The sequence below is a fragment of the Odontesthes bonariensis genome, chromosome 9 (genome assembly GCF_027942865.1).
Source record: "Odontesthes bonariensis isolate fOdoBon6 chromosome 9, fOdoBon6.hap1, whole genome shotgun sequence".
NCBI classification, from domain to species: Eukaryota; Metazoa; Chordata; class Actinopteri; order Atheriniformes; family Atherinopsidae; genus Odontesthes; species Odontesthes bonariensis.
In genome coordinates, this window is record NC_134514.1 from 31811294 (window position 1) to 31826266 (window position 14973).

General features: G+C 44.2%; 1 protein-coding gene across 2 annotated transcripts in view; it reads left to right on the plus strand.

The window, feature by feature from the left end:
* Positions 1–14973, plus strand: part of acsl3a (acyl-CoA synthetase long chain family member 3a) — a 73770-nt gene that overhangs the window by 55203 nt on the left and 3594 nt on the right. The window contains exons 11-13 of one of the 2 annotated variants that reach the window (XM_075474026.1): positions 4050–4124; positions 4540–4731; positions 5154–5268. In XM_075474026.1, coding sequence (XP_075330141.1) covers positions 4050–4124; positions 4540–4731; positions 5154–5268 — 382 coding nt within the window. The remainder of the gene's footprint in view (positions 1–4049; positions 4125–4539; positions 4732–5153; positions 5269–14973) is intronic. The other variant, XM_075474027.1, reaches the window with a different exon arrangement.

Genomic DNA, 14973 nt, shown 5'->3' on the forward strand with positions numbered 1-14973 from the left:
TAGATTTCGGATCGAAACGCTGAAAAAGCACAACGCATCTATGAAACACATTACCTGCTCAGTGTCGCCTCTCCCCGCTGCCTTTCAGCGGCAGGCAGCAGCAAACAGATCATCGGACGAGGCCGAGATGATAATCAAGTTTAACGTTGCCGACCATATTGCAAAAGTTGCAAAAGTTCCCTACACTAAGTTCGAGTCCGAAATAATTCTTCAGAAGAAAAATGGCTTGAACATAAATCCGACGTACAGCAATGATGTCGTGTGCGCGCAATTTACAGGAGATACATTAAAAAAAAAGATGTCTGTGCTAATTGAACAGTTAGTACATGGCAGGAATGCGTCATTCTGTACGGCCGTACCTTGAGGAGAGGAAGACCGGCGAATACACTGATATATATATATATATATATATATTTAACCCAACTACAGGAGTTGGCCATCTGAGGGGCATGTGACTGCAATGGAGGATAGTCCATAAGACATTGAGCCATGAGATGTCCAGTTTGAAGCCCTTAAAACACTTGCAATTTTAATTTAGATTTTCTTTTTGTTTAATTTATCTTGAGATGTTTTAAGTTTAAATTTCAGGTCAGTGAAGCACTTTAAGCACCAACACTTTTTCAGTAAGTTTCAGTAAGTAGTTAGTAAGTTAAGTTCAGTAAGTTTGTAGAATTGTGCTTCAAATAAAGAACTTTATTTTGACCAGATTGCTAGTTAATAGACATATATGGACAGCGATTTTTAAAATAAATAAATAAAGTGAACCTGTAAAATGCAATGCGTTTGAAAATTTGGGTGCACCTAACTTTTGTGCTGGTGCACCTAAGAAAAAAAGTTAGGCGCACCAGTGCAACCAGTGTAAAAAGTTAGTCTAGAGCCCTGGGGAGCTCATATGGGGAGCTAGAATACTCGTACTTTGTGCCCCGAAAAGCAAATCGGAGATATTTTCTGTGCGGGGGGTAAATAGGGATGTAAAAGTATGCTTCTCACAGGTCTATGGATATGAACCAATCACCCCGGCGCACAAACCGTAACAGAGCCATGTGCTTCAGCATCCTGAACTTGTACTGTCTCATGTATCTGTTCAGAGCGCGCAGGTCCAATATGGGCCGCAGACCCCCGCCTTTCTTCGGGACCAGGAAGTACCTTGAATAGAAACTCTGTCTCTCTTCTGAAGGCACTATCTGGACAGCTCCTTTGTTTCTGCAAGGAGTCTATTTCCTGCTGTAATATGCAAGCTTTGTCCCCCTGCGCCTCCGATTGCAAAGCTCTGTTGAATCTGGCTAACCTCTGGTTACGGTCTTTAACACCCAATCTGATGTCACGTACGCACGCTACCGCTGGGCCCGCTCTGCCAGCGGACCAAACAGTGGTCGGTGAGCCATGTTGGGCCGGACAGAGGGTGGTCTGGCCGCCTTCCCTTGTATTGAGACGTGGAGGTCTCGGCGGGGGCTTCCGGCCACTCAACGCCCAGCTTTGCAACCGCCCTCCTACAGACGTTGTGCAGGTCAGTACCGGCGGGCGGGTTTGGGGAGCTGCCACTCGCTTCCTCCCTGGGGACTGGCTTTGCAGCCGACGAGGGAGCAAAGGAGTAGTCCATGTCCGAGTCGTCCTCGGACCCCAGGCTGATGGACTCGTCCCCCGAGTCAAAGCATTCCATCACATCCACGATGTCCTCCTCTGCTGACAGTGCACAGTGCTCGCAAGTTACCAGGGTTGCTAGAGCGGCCTGAGCGTGTTGCAGCCCGAGGCATGCCGAGCAGGTGGAGTGGGTATCTGCCTCAGAAATTTTCTTGCTGCACACGCACCCTTTGGTTGCAGGTGTGGACCCTTCCATAGTGAAAAATCAGCAGCTACTGTTTGGGGACAGTCTAGCTGATGGTGGCTACCGTTCGGGGACAGACCAGCTGAGGGTGGCTACTGTTTGGGGACAGACTAGCCAAGGCAATGTGCTACTGTTTGGTGACAGACTAACTCTCACTGTTAGAAAACAGCTTGTTTGGGCACAGTCTAGCCAGCTCTCGTAGCTTTGCAGCTGCAGGGGAGCTAACACGTTCGCAGTCGTGAGCTCGCTCTGTGACCAGTTAAGCTAGCGTTAGTCAAAACTGTGTCCAAGAGTTGCTTCCAGGAGCGAGAAGAGGTTTAAGACTGAATAGACAACATGACGCCCCGGTCTTATAAGCAGCAAGCGTTACGTCTGTCTGCAAGTCAGGACTGGCGTAGTGGAAAATTGCTTCTGGGGACAAGCGCAGGGGGCATGTCCCATAGTGAGATACCTCACTCATGTTTCAGAGAACCGGGGTTAATTTCTTAACCTATAGTTCATGCGTGATATTGCTAGTATGGGATGTCATACAGCTTCAAAATCATGTCAAAAGAGGCGAACTATTCTTTTAAAGCAGCTCCGAGAAAGCCGAAATGTTCGTGTTTTTTCAGTGTGGGATCATGTAACTACACTGGCTGCATGAGATACACCTTTTATTTTTACATTTTACATCTGTTCATAATTTTTATCAATTTTTCTATGTAAATATTAGCATTTTAGCTCAATAGCTTTCAGGTCATGAGATCAATTTACTCCAAATCAGTGTGGGATCATGTAGCTACACTGGCTGCATGAGATGCACCTTTTATTTTGACATTTTACATCTGTTCATAATTTTTATTAATTTTTCCATGTAAATATTGTTGTGGAGAAATTAGAGTCGAATCCCGCGTTGGTCAGCCGTCCATTGGGGAGTTTATTGAACAAACCGTCACAGCAAAACGTGCATACAGAATGTACAAAATGTCCGACGAGCTCATCTAGTGACACCCTTTTATACCGTTTTATCATAACAAGTGTACGTGGCCCTCTCTGGAGGCGCCTAGCTTTCGCAGTTTATCATAAACACGCTCCTTCTAACTATCAACAATATTCTGAACCAGTCAACAAGGCCCAGGATGTAACTAGGCCAGAAGTCATGAACATGTCATGACATCCTTCTCCCACAATATTAGCATTTTAGCTCAATAGCTTCCAGGTCATGTGATCAATTGACTCCAAATCAGTGTGGGATCATGTGCCTACACTGGCTGCTTGAGATACACCATTTATTTTTATATTTTACATCCGTTCATAATTTTCAATAACTTTATACACACTAGCTCATCTCTGCTTTAAATATCCCATTTTATAAATTTTATTTTATTTTGAAAATAGGAAGTTGGTACACTCTGCAGTTGTCCTCTCCGTGTGTTTACTGTAAAGTCTACAATACGAGTGCACTTGAAATGTTGGCGTGTTTTGCGAATGTCTGTCGAATATCCAACTTAAAACTAACTTCACTGAAGTATAGATAAAAACCCTTTTCCTTCTAATAATGACTGCATGTCAGTGCATTTGGTATGTGACAAATCTGCTGTCAGGTCTTGAAACCTTTGGTCTTGTTTATGTGTAAGAACTCAAAAAGTGAGGATTCATCAGTTGCAATTGTCGCATGTTATTGAGCAATTGCGGAAATTTACCAATATGATGAAATTCCTACAACCTGGAAGTGGTAATAAAGAGCAGGAGGAGACAGAGGGAGGGGCTTTGTGACAACCAGGATGGGGAAATGGATGAGAAAAAAAACAGAGGAAATACTGTGTGAGGGTCACAGTAAACAAATAAGTCAGTCCATTATCGAGTTTGGAAAAACCAACATTAGCAACAAGCCATTGTAGACTGAGCAACCCATTTTCAGCCTGTTATGAAACTTCCAAAGTGAACATTTGTGCTCATACTGTTCAAACTTGAAAATATTAATTTTATAATGAGCATAGAGGAGTACACAGCTGACCCTCTAGCTTTGGTCAGGCAGTAGAAGTGCTGTCAGCCTTTCCCAATCACGCTGAACCAACAGAGCAGTTCACAGCCCGTCACATCCACTGTGGTCATTTGAGCCAGACAGTTCTTTTGGGATTAGGTTTCCATGGCGAGGGAGCAAGTGAGGTCGTGTTGCTATGGCAATAAACGTTGATGCTGGTGGACTTCCTGGTCATATTTGTGTGGGTGTCTTCTGTTCCAGTGTGGGATTACAGCACTGGGAGAGTGGGAGGACCGCTGGCTTGCTGTGAGATCAAACTGAAAGAGTGGGTGGAGGGTGAGGTGCTACATCCACACACACGTCCTGATGATATCATACAGATTCACCAGGACACACATCAGGTTTCGAGTTCCTATTTGGTTGTCCTCTAATCCAAACACACACGTGGTCACCAGTCCATTCAGCACTCATTTCTACATTTCCCTCCAGGAGAGATCACTGTTACACTCCATAACCTTTTAAGGAAAACATACCACTTTTCTCTTGACATGTGCATAACTTCAATCTGTGTACATCAGACATAATAACTCATTTTTATTGTGCTCTGTTAAATCTTGTTACTTATCAAGTTGAGTTTATAGCTTGCCTGGTATGTAGGGTAGAAGTAGAACAAGATTTTTATAACTGCCAGGAGAATTGTTTTATAGCGATTTTTGTATTACTCAAACTGACTTTCAGCACTTTTTTTAAGGTGGTTACCAGAGCACTGACAAGCCACATCCCAGAGGAGAGATTATCATTGGTGGACCCAGCATAACCATGGGATACTACAAAAGTGAGGCAAAAAAACAAGAAGACTTCTTTGTGGATGAGAATGGCCAGCGGTGGTTCTGTACGGGAGACATTGGAGAGTTTCATCAAGATGGGTGCCTCAAAATAATTGGTGAGAAGGCACGGGAAGACGGATGTGTGAATCAAGTGTTTAGATCAGAGAAGATCCCATACACTCAGTTTGGTAGATAAAGATTACCATATGAAGAAGTTGTGTGTTTATTTTCTTTTCAATGCAGCTGTATCAGAATCAGAAATTATCAAAGTTGTGGACCACATTCTTGGATTTCCTCCAGACAACCTTCCATTTATCAGGCTGGCAGGAAAGCTTTTAACAAATCAGATTTTACTTCACTTCACAGAATTACTCCACAATGCTGCTTTACTGTTATCTAGATGGCACTGGTCAGATACTCAGTTCAGTGGAACACCCCCGCACACTTCCTCCCGTCAGAGATGTGTACAAACATATTCACATGGAAACGATGCTCATACACACGTTGCAACAACCAGCCGTCTCTGGTCTGTTTCCAGATCGTAAGAAAGACTTGGTGAAGCTGCAGGCGGGAGAGTACATTTCCCCAGGAAAGGTGGAGGCCATGTTGAAGAACTGTGCCCTGGTTGACAACATCTGTATCTATGCCAACAGGTGTGTGCTGCACAAATATAAAGTTTTATTTAAGTAGACATGATGTATTAAACTAGTTTAATCAGCTTACTGTGTCAACTTGTCCTCCCTTTGAACCTAGTCTTTATAGCTCAGATTTCTGCTTTGCACTGCCATGCAAATAGGAAGTCATATTTCCTATCTGGGAAGGTCAAAACCCAAACTCCACTTGCAAATCTCAATTGTCATTGAGCGAGAGACAGTATACACCGTGGACAAGTCACCAGTCCATCACAGGGCCACACAGAGACAAACAACCATGTACGAGTAAGCTGGAGAACCCGGAGGGAACACACACGTGCATGGGGAGAACTTGCAAACCCAGATTGGAACCAGGAACCTTCTTGCTGTGAGGAGACAGAGCTAACCACCACACCACTGTGCACCTCTGCTACCCTTCTGTGAGCACCTCTATGAAGGCAGAGGTTCTGGTGGTTGCCTACGCTGGAGCACTCGGGTGTGTGTTACCACAGCCAAGGAGGAAAGACATCAGTGATCACAGTAATCCCTTGTTCATGTGGTTCTATCAGCTATTGATGAATGACAGTTCTTGATGCAGTGCCATCTGAGGAATCACGGGTGTCCAGCTTAGGCTTGCTCCTTTGTCATTTACACACTAAATTCCTCCAGATTTTTTGAATGCTTTAATGATATTCAGCACTGTAGAGGGAGAAATAAGCAAATCCCTTCCAATCGTTCTTTGAGGAACATTGTTTTTAAAAACAATTCAATGATTTTCTCACATATTCGTGGAAAAACTAGAGATCCTAACTGGAGTATCTTCCATATTGTCATTTTTCACTGTCCTGCCAAGAGGGATCAAAAGTCTCTCCGAAGCAAAGATGGACAGAGGTCTACAAACTGTGGAACAATTTCAGAAATATGTTCAATGTGAAAACTTTTGAAAAATGTTTCATCATATACAGAGAATCTGAAGACATCTCTTTTGTGATTAACATTTTTTATTTTCATTATTTCAACAATACAAGAACAACAGTAAACAAACCCCTCCCAAGCCACCACCATCCATGCTGATTCCTTTTTGGTTACCAACATCTACTACTGTGCTCCTTCATGTAGCTACACTATTTGCATCAATGTAGACAACACATAAATTAACTATAACAAAATTAGACACAGAAAATAGCTCCAAACAAGGTTGAAACATCAAATTAGTAAAATAAGCACTACGTCAGAGAAATAATTGGTTAACAGAAAATAAATAAATAACAATAAGAAGAAGCACTGTTATGTATTTATCCACCACTACTTAAAACTTACATCTCTCCACTATATGACCCCTTTCAGGAGCTCTTTAAAAAGTTCAAGTATTTGCCCCACTTTCCTTCATGTAGATCCAGTCTGCCCAGTCGTTTATGACATTTTTTCGAATGCTGCAACTCGTGCCATCTCCACAGCCCACTCTTGAAGAGAGGGCACCCCCTCCGTCTTCCATCCCCTGATAAGTACTTGTCTGCCAATTATGATACTGGTTTGGATATAACTTTTGATACGTTTATCCTGTCCTTTCAGAACTGAATGATCACCCAAAATAAATAATCTAGGGCTAAATGTCATTTGTATCTCTGCAATCTCACACAAGTTCTCGTAAATATTAGTCCAAAATTGTTGGACTTCATCACATGACCATAAAACATGAACTAAACTACCTTCCTCAGACTTGCATCGTCAGCAGTTTGATGTGGGTAATAATCCTAATCTAAATAATCTGGAAGGAGTCCAATAAAAGCGATGTATAATTTTGAATTGAATGAGGCGCACTCTTGCATCCCTTGAAAGTACTTTAATATTTTTACAAATTCTGTTCCAGTTATCATCCCTAAATGTCAGGTTCAGATCCCTTTCCCATGTCTTCTGCAGGGCTGAAATGGGCCCGTTGCCAAGAGACTGAATCATCATAGAATAATAGACAGCTGCCTCGTGTCCCTTTCCATAACTCTTTCTAATTTTATCTTGGAATTCTGCATCTTGGGGAGCCGATGCACCAGACCCAAAAATCCCCACTAATGTCGAAGTTGCAGGTACCTAAAAAGGTGTGACGTAGGAATATTGAACTGTCGCACCAAGTCCCCAAAAGACTTTAAGGAGCCATCGCAATACAAATTCCCCAATGTAACCACACCATTCTCCCGCCATATCCTCCAATAAAACGGGGATTTACCTGTAGGTCCTTTAGATGTCACAATGGGGTGGTTGCAAAAGGACTCAATAGCAGGACACACACACATGGGATATGGCAAAGAGTCTTTCCTTTTAATGAAGTTTGAAGGTGAGAACACCGCAGGGTTTGTCAGCATGGATGTAGCAGGAGTTGGGTCTGTGGCAGGGGAGTATCAGACACGTGAAAAAACAAGCAAGGTTTAGTCAAAAACGAGATCCAAAGTTTGAGGCCTTGATCACACTACCATAGCATGTAGGTTAACAATCAGGCGATGAGTGGAAGGAGAGTCCAGGTTAAATACTGTGGTAGATGAATGATGATGATCAGGTGTGCAGGAGGAACTGGGGCAGCCACGCCTGCTTATGGGAGGGTCCACAGAGTTGGTGCTCACGCCCACCGACAAACAGAACAGAGGGAGGAGTGAGTGTAGGAAAACATAAGGTAGGAGGGCCAGCACCTAAGAGGGCAAGGGGACCATAACAGTAGAAGTGACGAGTTCAGACGCCATCTGTAAGTTTTCCTTCTCTCGTTCTGGGGCAATAGGTCCAAGCCAACCCAAGCATGGTTAGAAATGAGGATACTCCCTATTTCACAATCCATAGCGGAGGGGGTGAGTGCTTTAGATATTAGAAAAAAATCTTTACGGATATAGATCTTGTGTACTGGTGAAAAAAATGTGTAATCCCTACCAGAAGGGTTCATGATCCTCCAAATATCTATTAATCCCAAAGATTTGCAAATTCTCTGCAATGTCACAGAAGCCTTTGGCACTGTACGTAACCCTGTCCCACTATGATCAAGAGCTGGGTCCATTAAAAGATTAAAATCTCCTCCCAGAACAACAGCATGACTCCCAGTGGTTTGTAACTTCCTTTCAAGATCAGTAAAAAACATTTGATCATCCAAGTTAGGTGCGTATATGTTAGTCAAGATTAGCTTCTGAGACTGTATTTCAGCCAGTACAATAATCATCCTTCCCAAATTATCCTTAATTTGTTTGAGACATTTAAACTGTAAACGTTTACTAACTAAAATTATAACACCCTTGCTCTTGCTAGAGCCTATGCTGTAAAAAACATGTCCAACCCATCCCGCACAGAGCTTCTCAGATTCGTCTTTTGACGTGTGTTTCCTGGAGAAACACCACGTCATAGTTTGTATTCTCAAGCATGGTCATAACCTTTTTTCTCTTGACGGGTTTCCCCAGCCCATTTACATTCTAAGTGGAGAGACGCATTAAGCCTATTTGTGAAGACATGCTTGCGTACACATTAATAACACACAACCATGTTTTAAAAGCAGTACCGTTACAAGGGGGTGGTGACTCGTCGTGATCCCTCGTGCACCGCTACCGGGAAAATAAGTCTACACCAGTGTCTTTAATATCACGTTTGGGTGCAAGTCAAACAGCAGCCCACTCACTACATGGCGTCTATAAAAGCCATGGCTCTCCGGGGACAATCAAAAGCCCTCGGTCTCGATTCTCAGCTTAGCCGGGAACAGCATCTTGAAGCTCACCCCCCGTTCATGCAGTGTTTTCTTGCATTCCTTGAATTTGTCGTGCTTCATCTGGGTAGCTCTGGAGTAGTCGGGGAAAAGCATGACAGTAGAATTTCCCCAGCTCAGCTTGCCTTTGTTTCTCGCGGCTCGCAACACCGCATCTCGGTCTGACGATCTCAAAGACCTGGCCAGTATTGGTCTGGGTCTGTCTCCTGGTGTGGGTTGCTGGCTAGCGATCCGATGTGCCTGTTCAATCTCTCGTCTCCCCTCTATGTTCAGTAAATTTGGCAACAGTTCGTCCAGAAATCTCACCACGTCTCCTCCCTCTTTACCCTCCGGAATGCCGAGGAAGCAAACGTTGTTGCGTCTCGAGCGATTCTCCATGTCTTCTAATTTGTCCCATATCTGCCAGACATCTGTCTTGCTAGCTGGCGGGTTAGCTTGCCATGCCTGCTCAGTCATTTCCAAGTACTCCACTCGCTTCTCCACGTCGTCCATTCTTGTAATTAGGGATGAGAGTTTAGTCTCTACCGACGCAGTGCGGCGTATTTCTGCCAGCCCCCCCAAATCTTCAGAAATCTTTGTTAGTGTTGAATAGAATAAATGTTACTGAGATGTTACATGAGCTATTTCGTTAGCTTGTTGCTGCTGGGGTTCGTTAGCTTCATCTTGATCTTGCATCATGGCGTCGGTCCCGTGCGATCGTAGATGTCTTTTAATGTCTCCACAGGCTGAAGACTTAGCCAGTTTCGACAATTTTTGCACCCCCTTTAATTACGAACAAGTAAAGTAGTGATAATATCTCTGGTGTAAATGTTTTAAAGGATAAAGGTAGCGATGCAGTGCGAAGCTCCCTACTTCGTGGCTTCTTCTCGCATCGCGTCACATGACTCATCTGAAGACATCTCTATGAAGAAGGGACACAGCTGAAAATAATATTGAATATCAGAAATCTTCAGACCCTCAGACAGCACTGCATTAAAAATAATGCTGTCCTGAAAATCACTGCATGGGCTCAGGAACTCTTCCAGAAATCATCGTCTGTGCCATCCACAAATGCAGGTTAAAGCTCATCATGCAGAGAAGAAGCCATGAAATGAAACTTAGAGATGCACCGATCAGGATTTTGGGGGCCGATCACCGATCACCAAAAGTAGTATCTGCCGATCCCAATATTGCCGATCACAGCGTCAAATCCATAAATTCTTCAATATTGTTGTCTCATGTACACAACATTGACATTGTATTATTAAGCATAAAAATTAGGAGATGAGAAAGTATCATGAACTGACCATTGTTTTATTCCAGGCTGTGCAATATTTCACACTCAAAAGACTCTCTTAGAGACAACTTGGACTCAGCTTACATAGAGTAGGTTTAGCTTACTAGCTTAAGCTTTCTTGTGGCAATAATTATGTGTACAACACAACACAACATGTGCAGTGCACCAACACAGACAACAGTAGACATTTCACTCTCTTAGAGTTGATACAAGTTGTAAACCTTAGTTTTCCTGTGGAAAAAGGAATTAAATCTTAAAATAAAAAATGGATTATGTGCACAACACACAACATGTGCACCATAATAAACATCTCACTCTATCTCACTGTGATTGAAGCACAACTCTCTTCAGCTCGAACTTTTCATCAATAAACTGTGCTGTTAGACTCGACATGGGACTCACACTTGAGCTCAAATTGTCACTCGTGAAGCCGACTGACACGATCTTGTTGTCCTGCATAAGGCTTTGGATATGACTGTATATAGTTTGGTATAGCTCCAGCAGGCATTCATCAGTGAAATATTTACGACTAGGCAGCGTGTACTGTGGATCCAAGCAGTTAACGAGGCGTTTGAACCCGATGTCTTCTACAACAGAAAGCGGCTGATGATCAAGGCATATGAATTCCATTACCTTATGATTTAGTTCTTTCTTTTTCTTGCGGTCGTTGCTGTAGGGTTGCTGACGTTTATATGTGTCTGTTACAGTCAGCTGAGTTAAGGCGCTAGCATGGTTGCTGCGTCTGTCACAGCGGTGTCGCACCGTGACGTCAAAATGACGTTTCAGGCATGGCGCTTCCCTTGAAAAGACAGCGCAGCGCGTTGTCGTGCACCAGTCGATTTTTGTAACTTGGCGGCGCCGAGAATAACGAACCGGATGGACCGATGTGAGACCAGGCTCAGTCAGGAGGTGCGTTTGTACAGACAGCTGTACGAAACTGCAGTGAAACAGCACAGGGACCACGTAAACTCCCAAAACTGGTGCACAGAGATTGGCAGAACTTTGGGGAAAGAGGGAGAGTTCTGTAAGAATGTGTGGAAGAAGCTACGGGACAGATACGTGAAGGCAAAGAAGAGGGCAGAGACTCTGTTGATGCCGGGGGCTTCAAACCTTCACCTCTATTAACTGAATTAAAAAATTAAAATGATCCGAAAACTGCAGCAGTATCATTAATTACAGTATTCTTGCTCTTGACAGCGGCATTGTTTTCTTCTCCACTTTCGTGGATGTAGAGTAGCGGTAACCTTAACGTAGCAGCGCCACCTCTGTGACGGAGAAAATTGCAACTACTGGCGCAACGACTTGCGCCACTATACATGGCGGGCAGGAAATCGTGACGTCATCAACACCGCTCGCGCTAGCAGACGCGGCAACCATGCTAGAGCCTTTAGTGTCGTTGCTGCACGCTCCTTTTCTTTCTCTGCCTTAGCAACAGTCTTTGAAAACTCAGTATACTCCTTGATGTGAGAAACTTTCAGATCTTCAGTCTTATCAGGTTCATTGTGTTGAAATTCTTTTGTAGCATTCCTCCTTGAGGTATCCCCTTTGCACACGTTTTGCAAACTGCAAATTTTTGGACACATTGTAAAACGACGACGGCGACGCCATTTTCAGTGTTGATGTTTTTTTTACTCTCCCCCTCCCTCCTCACCTGCCCGTCTTTCGATGTAGAGACGCCACGCCCCTTAAGAGACCTGGGTCTGAGAAGTGGGAATGCATGACCTGGCGGCGGTTTGTTGTTGTATTGTACGTATAACGTCATCCGATCGGCCTGTTTTTATCTATTTTGAGAACTCCGATCAAAACCGATAGGGGCACTATCGGCCGATTGCGATCGGTTGCCGATCGATCAGTGCATCTCTAGTGAAACCCAGAAACCCTGCCAACTTTTCTGGACCAAAGCTCATTTAAAATGGACTGAGACAAATTGGAAAACTGTTCTGTGGTCAGATGGATCAGAATCTGGGATTCTTTTTTGAAAACATGGACGCTGCGTCCTCCAGACTAAAGAGGAGAGGAACCATCCAGCTTGTTATCAGATCTCAGTTCAAAGCCTGCATCTCTGATGGTATGGTGGTGCATTAGTTCCTGTGGAACTGGAAACCTGCACATCTGGAAAGACTCCATCAGTGCACACCGTCTTTTTCAGGGAAGGCCTTGTGTATTTTCAGCAAGACAATGTTAAACCACATACTGCGTCTATTCCGACAGCATGGCCTGACCTGCCTGCAGTCAATTCAGTTTAATTTATGTAGAGCCAAATTACAACAAATGTCATCTAAAGGCACTTCAAAGAATCCTGACTGAAACTCTCAAAACAGATTATTTCTGTGTGATCACAAAGCTACAATAAAGAACTTTAGACATAAAAAGGAGATTGGAAATAGGTTAATAATTTGTCTAACTTGTTTTTTTTAGGTTTTAAGGATTTGCTCCTCTTGTGTTTGTTGATGATTAGATTTGGGTGGTCAGGGAGCAGAGATTGTCATTATAGGGTTTGGGGGAAGTAGCAGCTGGTTGGAAGGTACAGAGAAGTGTGTAAGTGTCACGCCTTTGCTTGGAACCCAAATATGACACCAACTGACCAAGAACAAGTTTATTTATAATAAGGAAGGTGTGGGAAGGTGGGGCTCTGGTCCCAGGGGGTTATGGTCTGGAAAGGGGGTCCAGGGAGAAATAGCTACAGGTTGGTTTGAGGAGATGGCTGGGCTGGCAGGTGAGCTGGCAGGCGGGCTGGCAAGCAGGCTGGCAGGCAGGCTGGCGGGCTGACAGGCAGGCACACAAGCAGGTCAGGAAACTGAACAAAAATAGATTTACGTTAGCAACAGATAGTTAGGGTACTAGACTGTGCTCTGCTAGAAGTCACTTCTGACAAACCGTTTGAACAGAATGACGATCCGGCAGCGACTGGATGTAGGACAGGAACTAAATGCAGACTGGGTGATGAGCTGATGGGAACCAGGTGGCTTGATTGTAGCAGCAGGGTAGGTGTGGAGTAGCCTGGCGACGCCATCCTACGTACTTCCGCCCAAAGATTTTGGCTCCGCACATAGTCTGGCCAAATCCCCCTACCTCGGTTCGCTCAGTGTTTTGCCAATCAGCAAACAGTTGCGAGTGGTGACGCAGAACTCACGCGCGGAGTCCATTGTAGTACATATAATTGTAGTTCAACCACAGCGAAAATAAACATGGCGACGGAAGAACGCTAGAAGCTATCCATGAAGTTGTCTCAACTCTGGAGAGCATTATACAATTAAAACAAGAGCAAGAGGAATGCCTCGTCAATTTTGTTAGTGGCAAGGATGTCGTAGCTCTCCTTCCAACTGGCTTTGGGAAAAGTTTGATTTATCAAATGGTACCGGTATAATGAAAGCGGATGTGGGAAGCGTGATTCGCGAGCTAGAGCCTCGCGAGAGTAAGCATGAACCTCGGCGCATAACCTACGTCCTTTCTAAACATTACTGATTGGTTAAGGGAACTCCAATGAATTTAAGTTGCTGAGTAAGGTCCCACCCTCCATGGAAACGGATTCCTCTTGGGTTTTCCCAGACTGTTTGACGGAGTCAACAGTCGGCTTTCGCCCAGGCTAGGTGTGGAGTGGCAGGTAGGCAGATCCAGAGGTGACCCGAGTGCAAGGGGAAGGAAAAGGTAACAAACATACAAACAGGAAGAGACAAAGACAAAACAGAAACAAACAGTACAAACAAGCACAAAAACTGTCACCACGCTGGCCTTGTGACAGTAAGACTACATAGTCTAGACCAGGGCTACCCAAATCCGGTCCTCGAGGGCCGACGTCCTGCAGGTTTTGGATGTTTCCCTGCTCCATCACACCTGATTCAGATCGATGCTTCATCAGCTGGTTTAACAACCTTTTGAAGAGCTCCATTTCATCTGAATCAGCTGTGTTGAAGCAGGGAAACATCTGAAACCTGTAGGACGTCGGCCCTCGAGGACCGGATTTGGGTAGCCCTGGTCTAGACCTTTCATCAAAAGAAAACATTTAGAGCATCATGAAACACAAAAAACAACAAAGAAGAGCCAGGACTGCTGAGTAGCTGGAATCCTGTATTAGACAAGAAAGAAACAGCATTCCTCTCCCAAAGGTCCAGCAGCTGGTCTCCTCAGTTCCCTGAGGGATGTTCCACGAAGCTGGATTAGGGGGGGGATTTTGACCTTTCAGGCTGCTGCTCCACATTTACAGTAGCCGATAATGTAAAACAACCTACTGGTTGAAGTATTTGCATTAAGTTCATCATCTCCCTCAGGCTTCCCCAATGTTATTGGTGCACTAGACTGTACCCATGTACGTATCCAGGCCCCTGCTGGATCCGTGGAGGCTGACTACGTAAACCGAAAATGTTTCCATATCCTAGATATACAGGTACACTTGGGGATAATTGTCCATAGACTCTGAACTGGATTTCTCATTTTGAAAAACACCACATCAACACCTTTGAGTAATGCTGAGCAATGTTACTTTAATGCCCTGTGAAACCAAGTACCTCATCCTTGACTCCTAATCTCTGTGCACACAGATGATCTTTGATGGAGGTCATTTCATTTCCCACATCGAGGCTAAATGGCCGGGATCAGTTCATGATTCTAGGATGTTCCGAGCATCCTCACTGGCACAGAGGTTTGCACAAGGCGTGAGAATTTTACTTACCCGAAGGAGTGTACTTTTGAAGTAAGGTGTATATAGCATAGTCATAATTTTGGT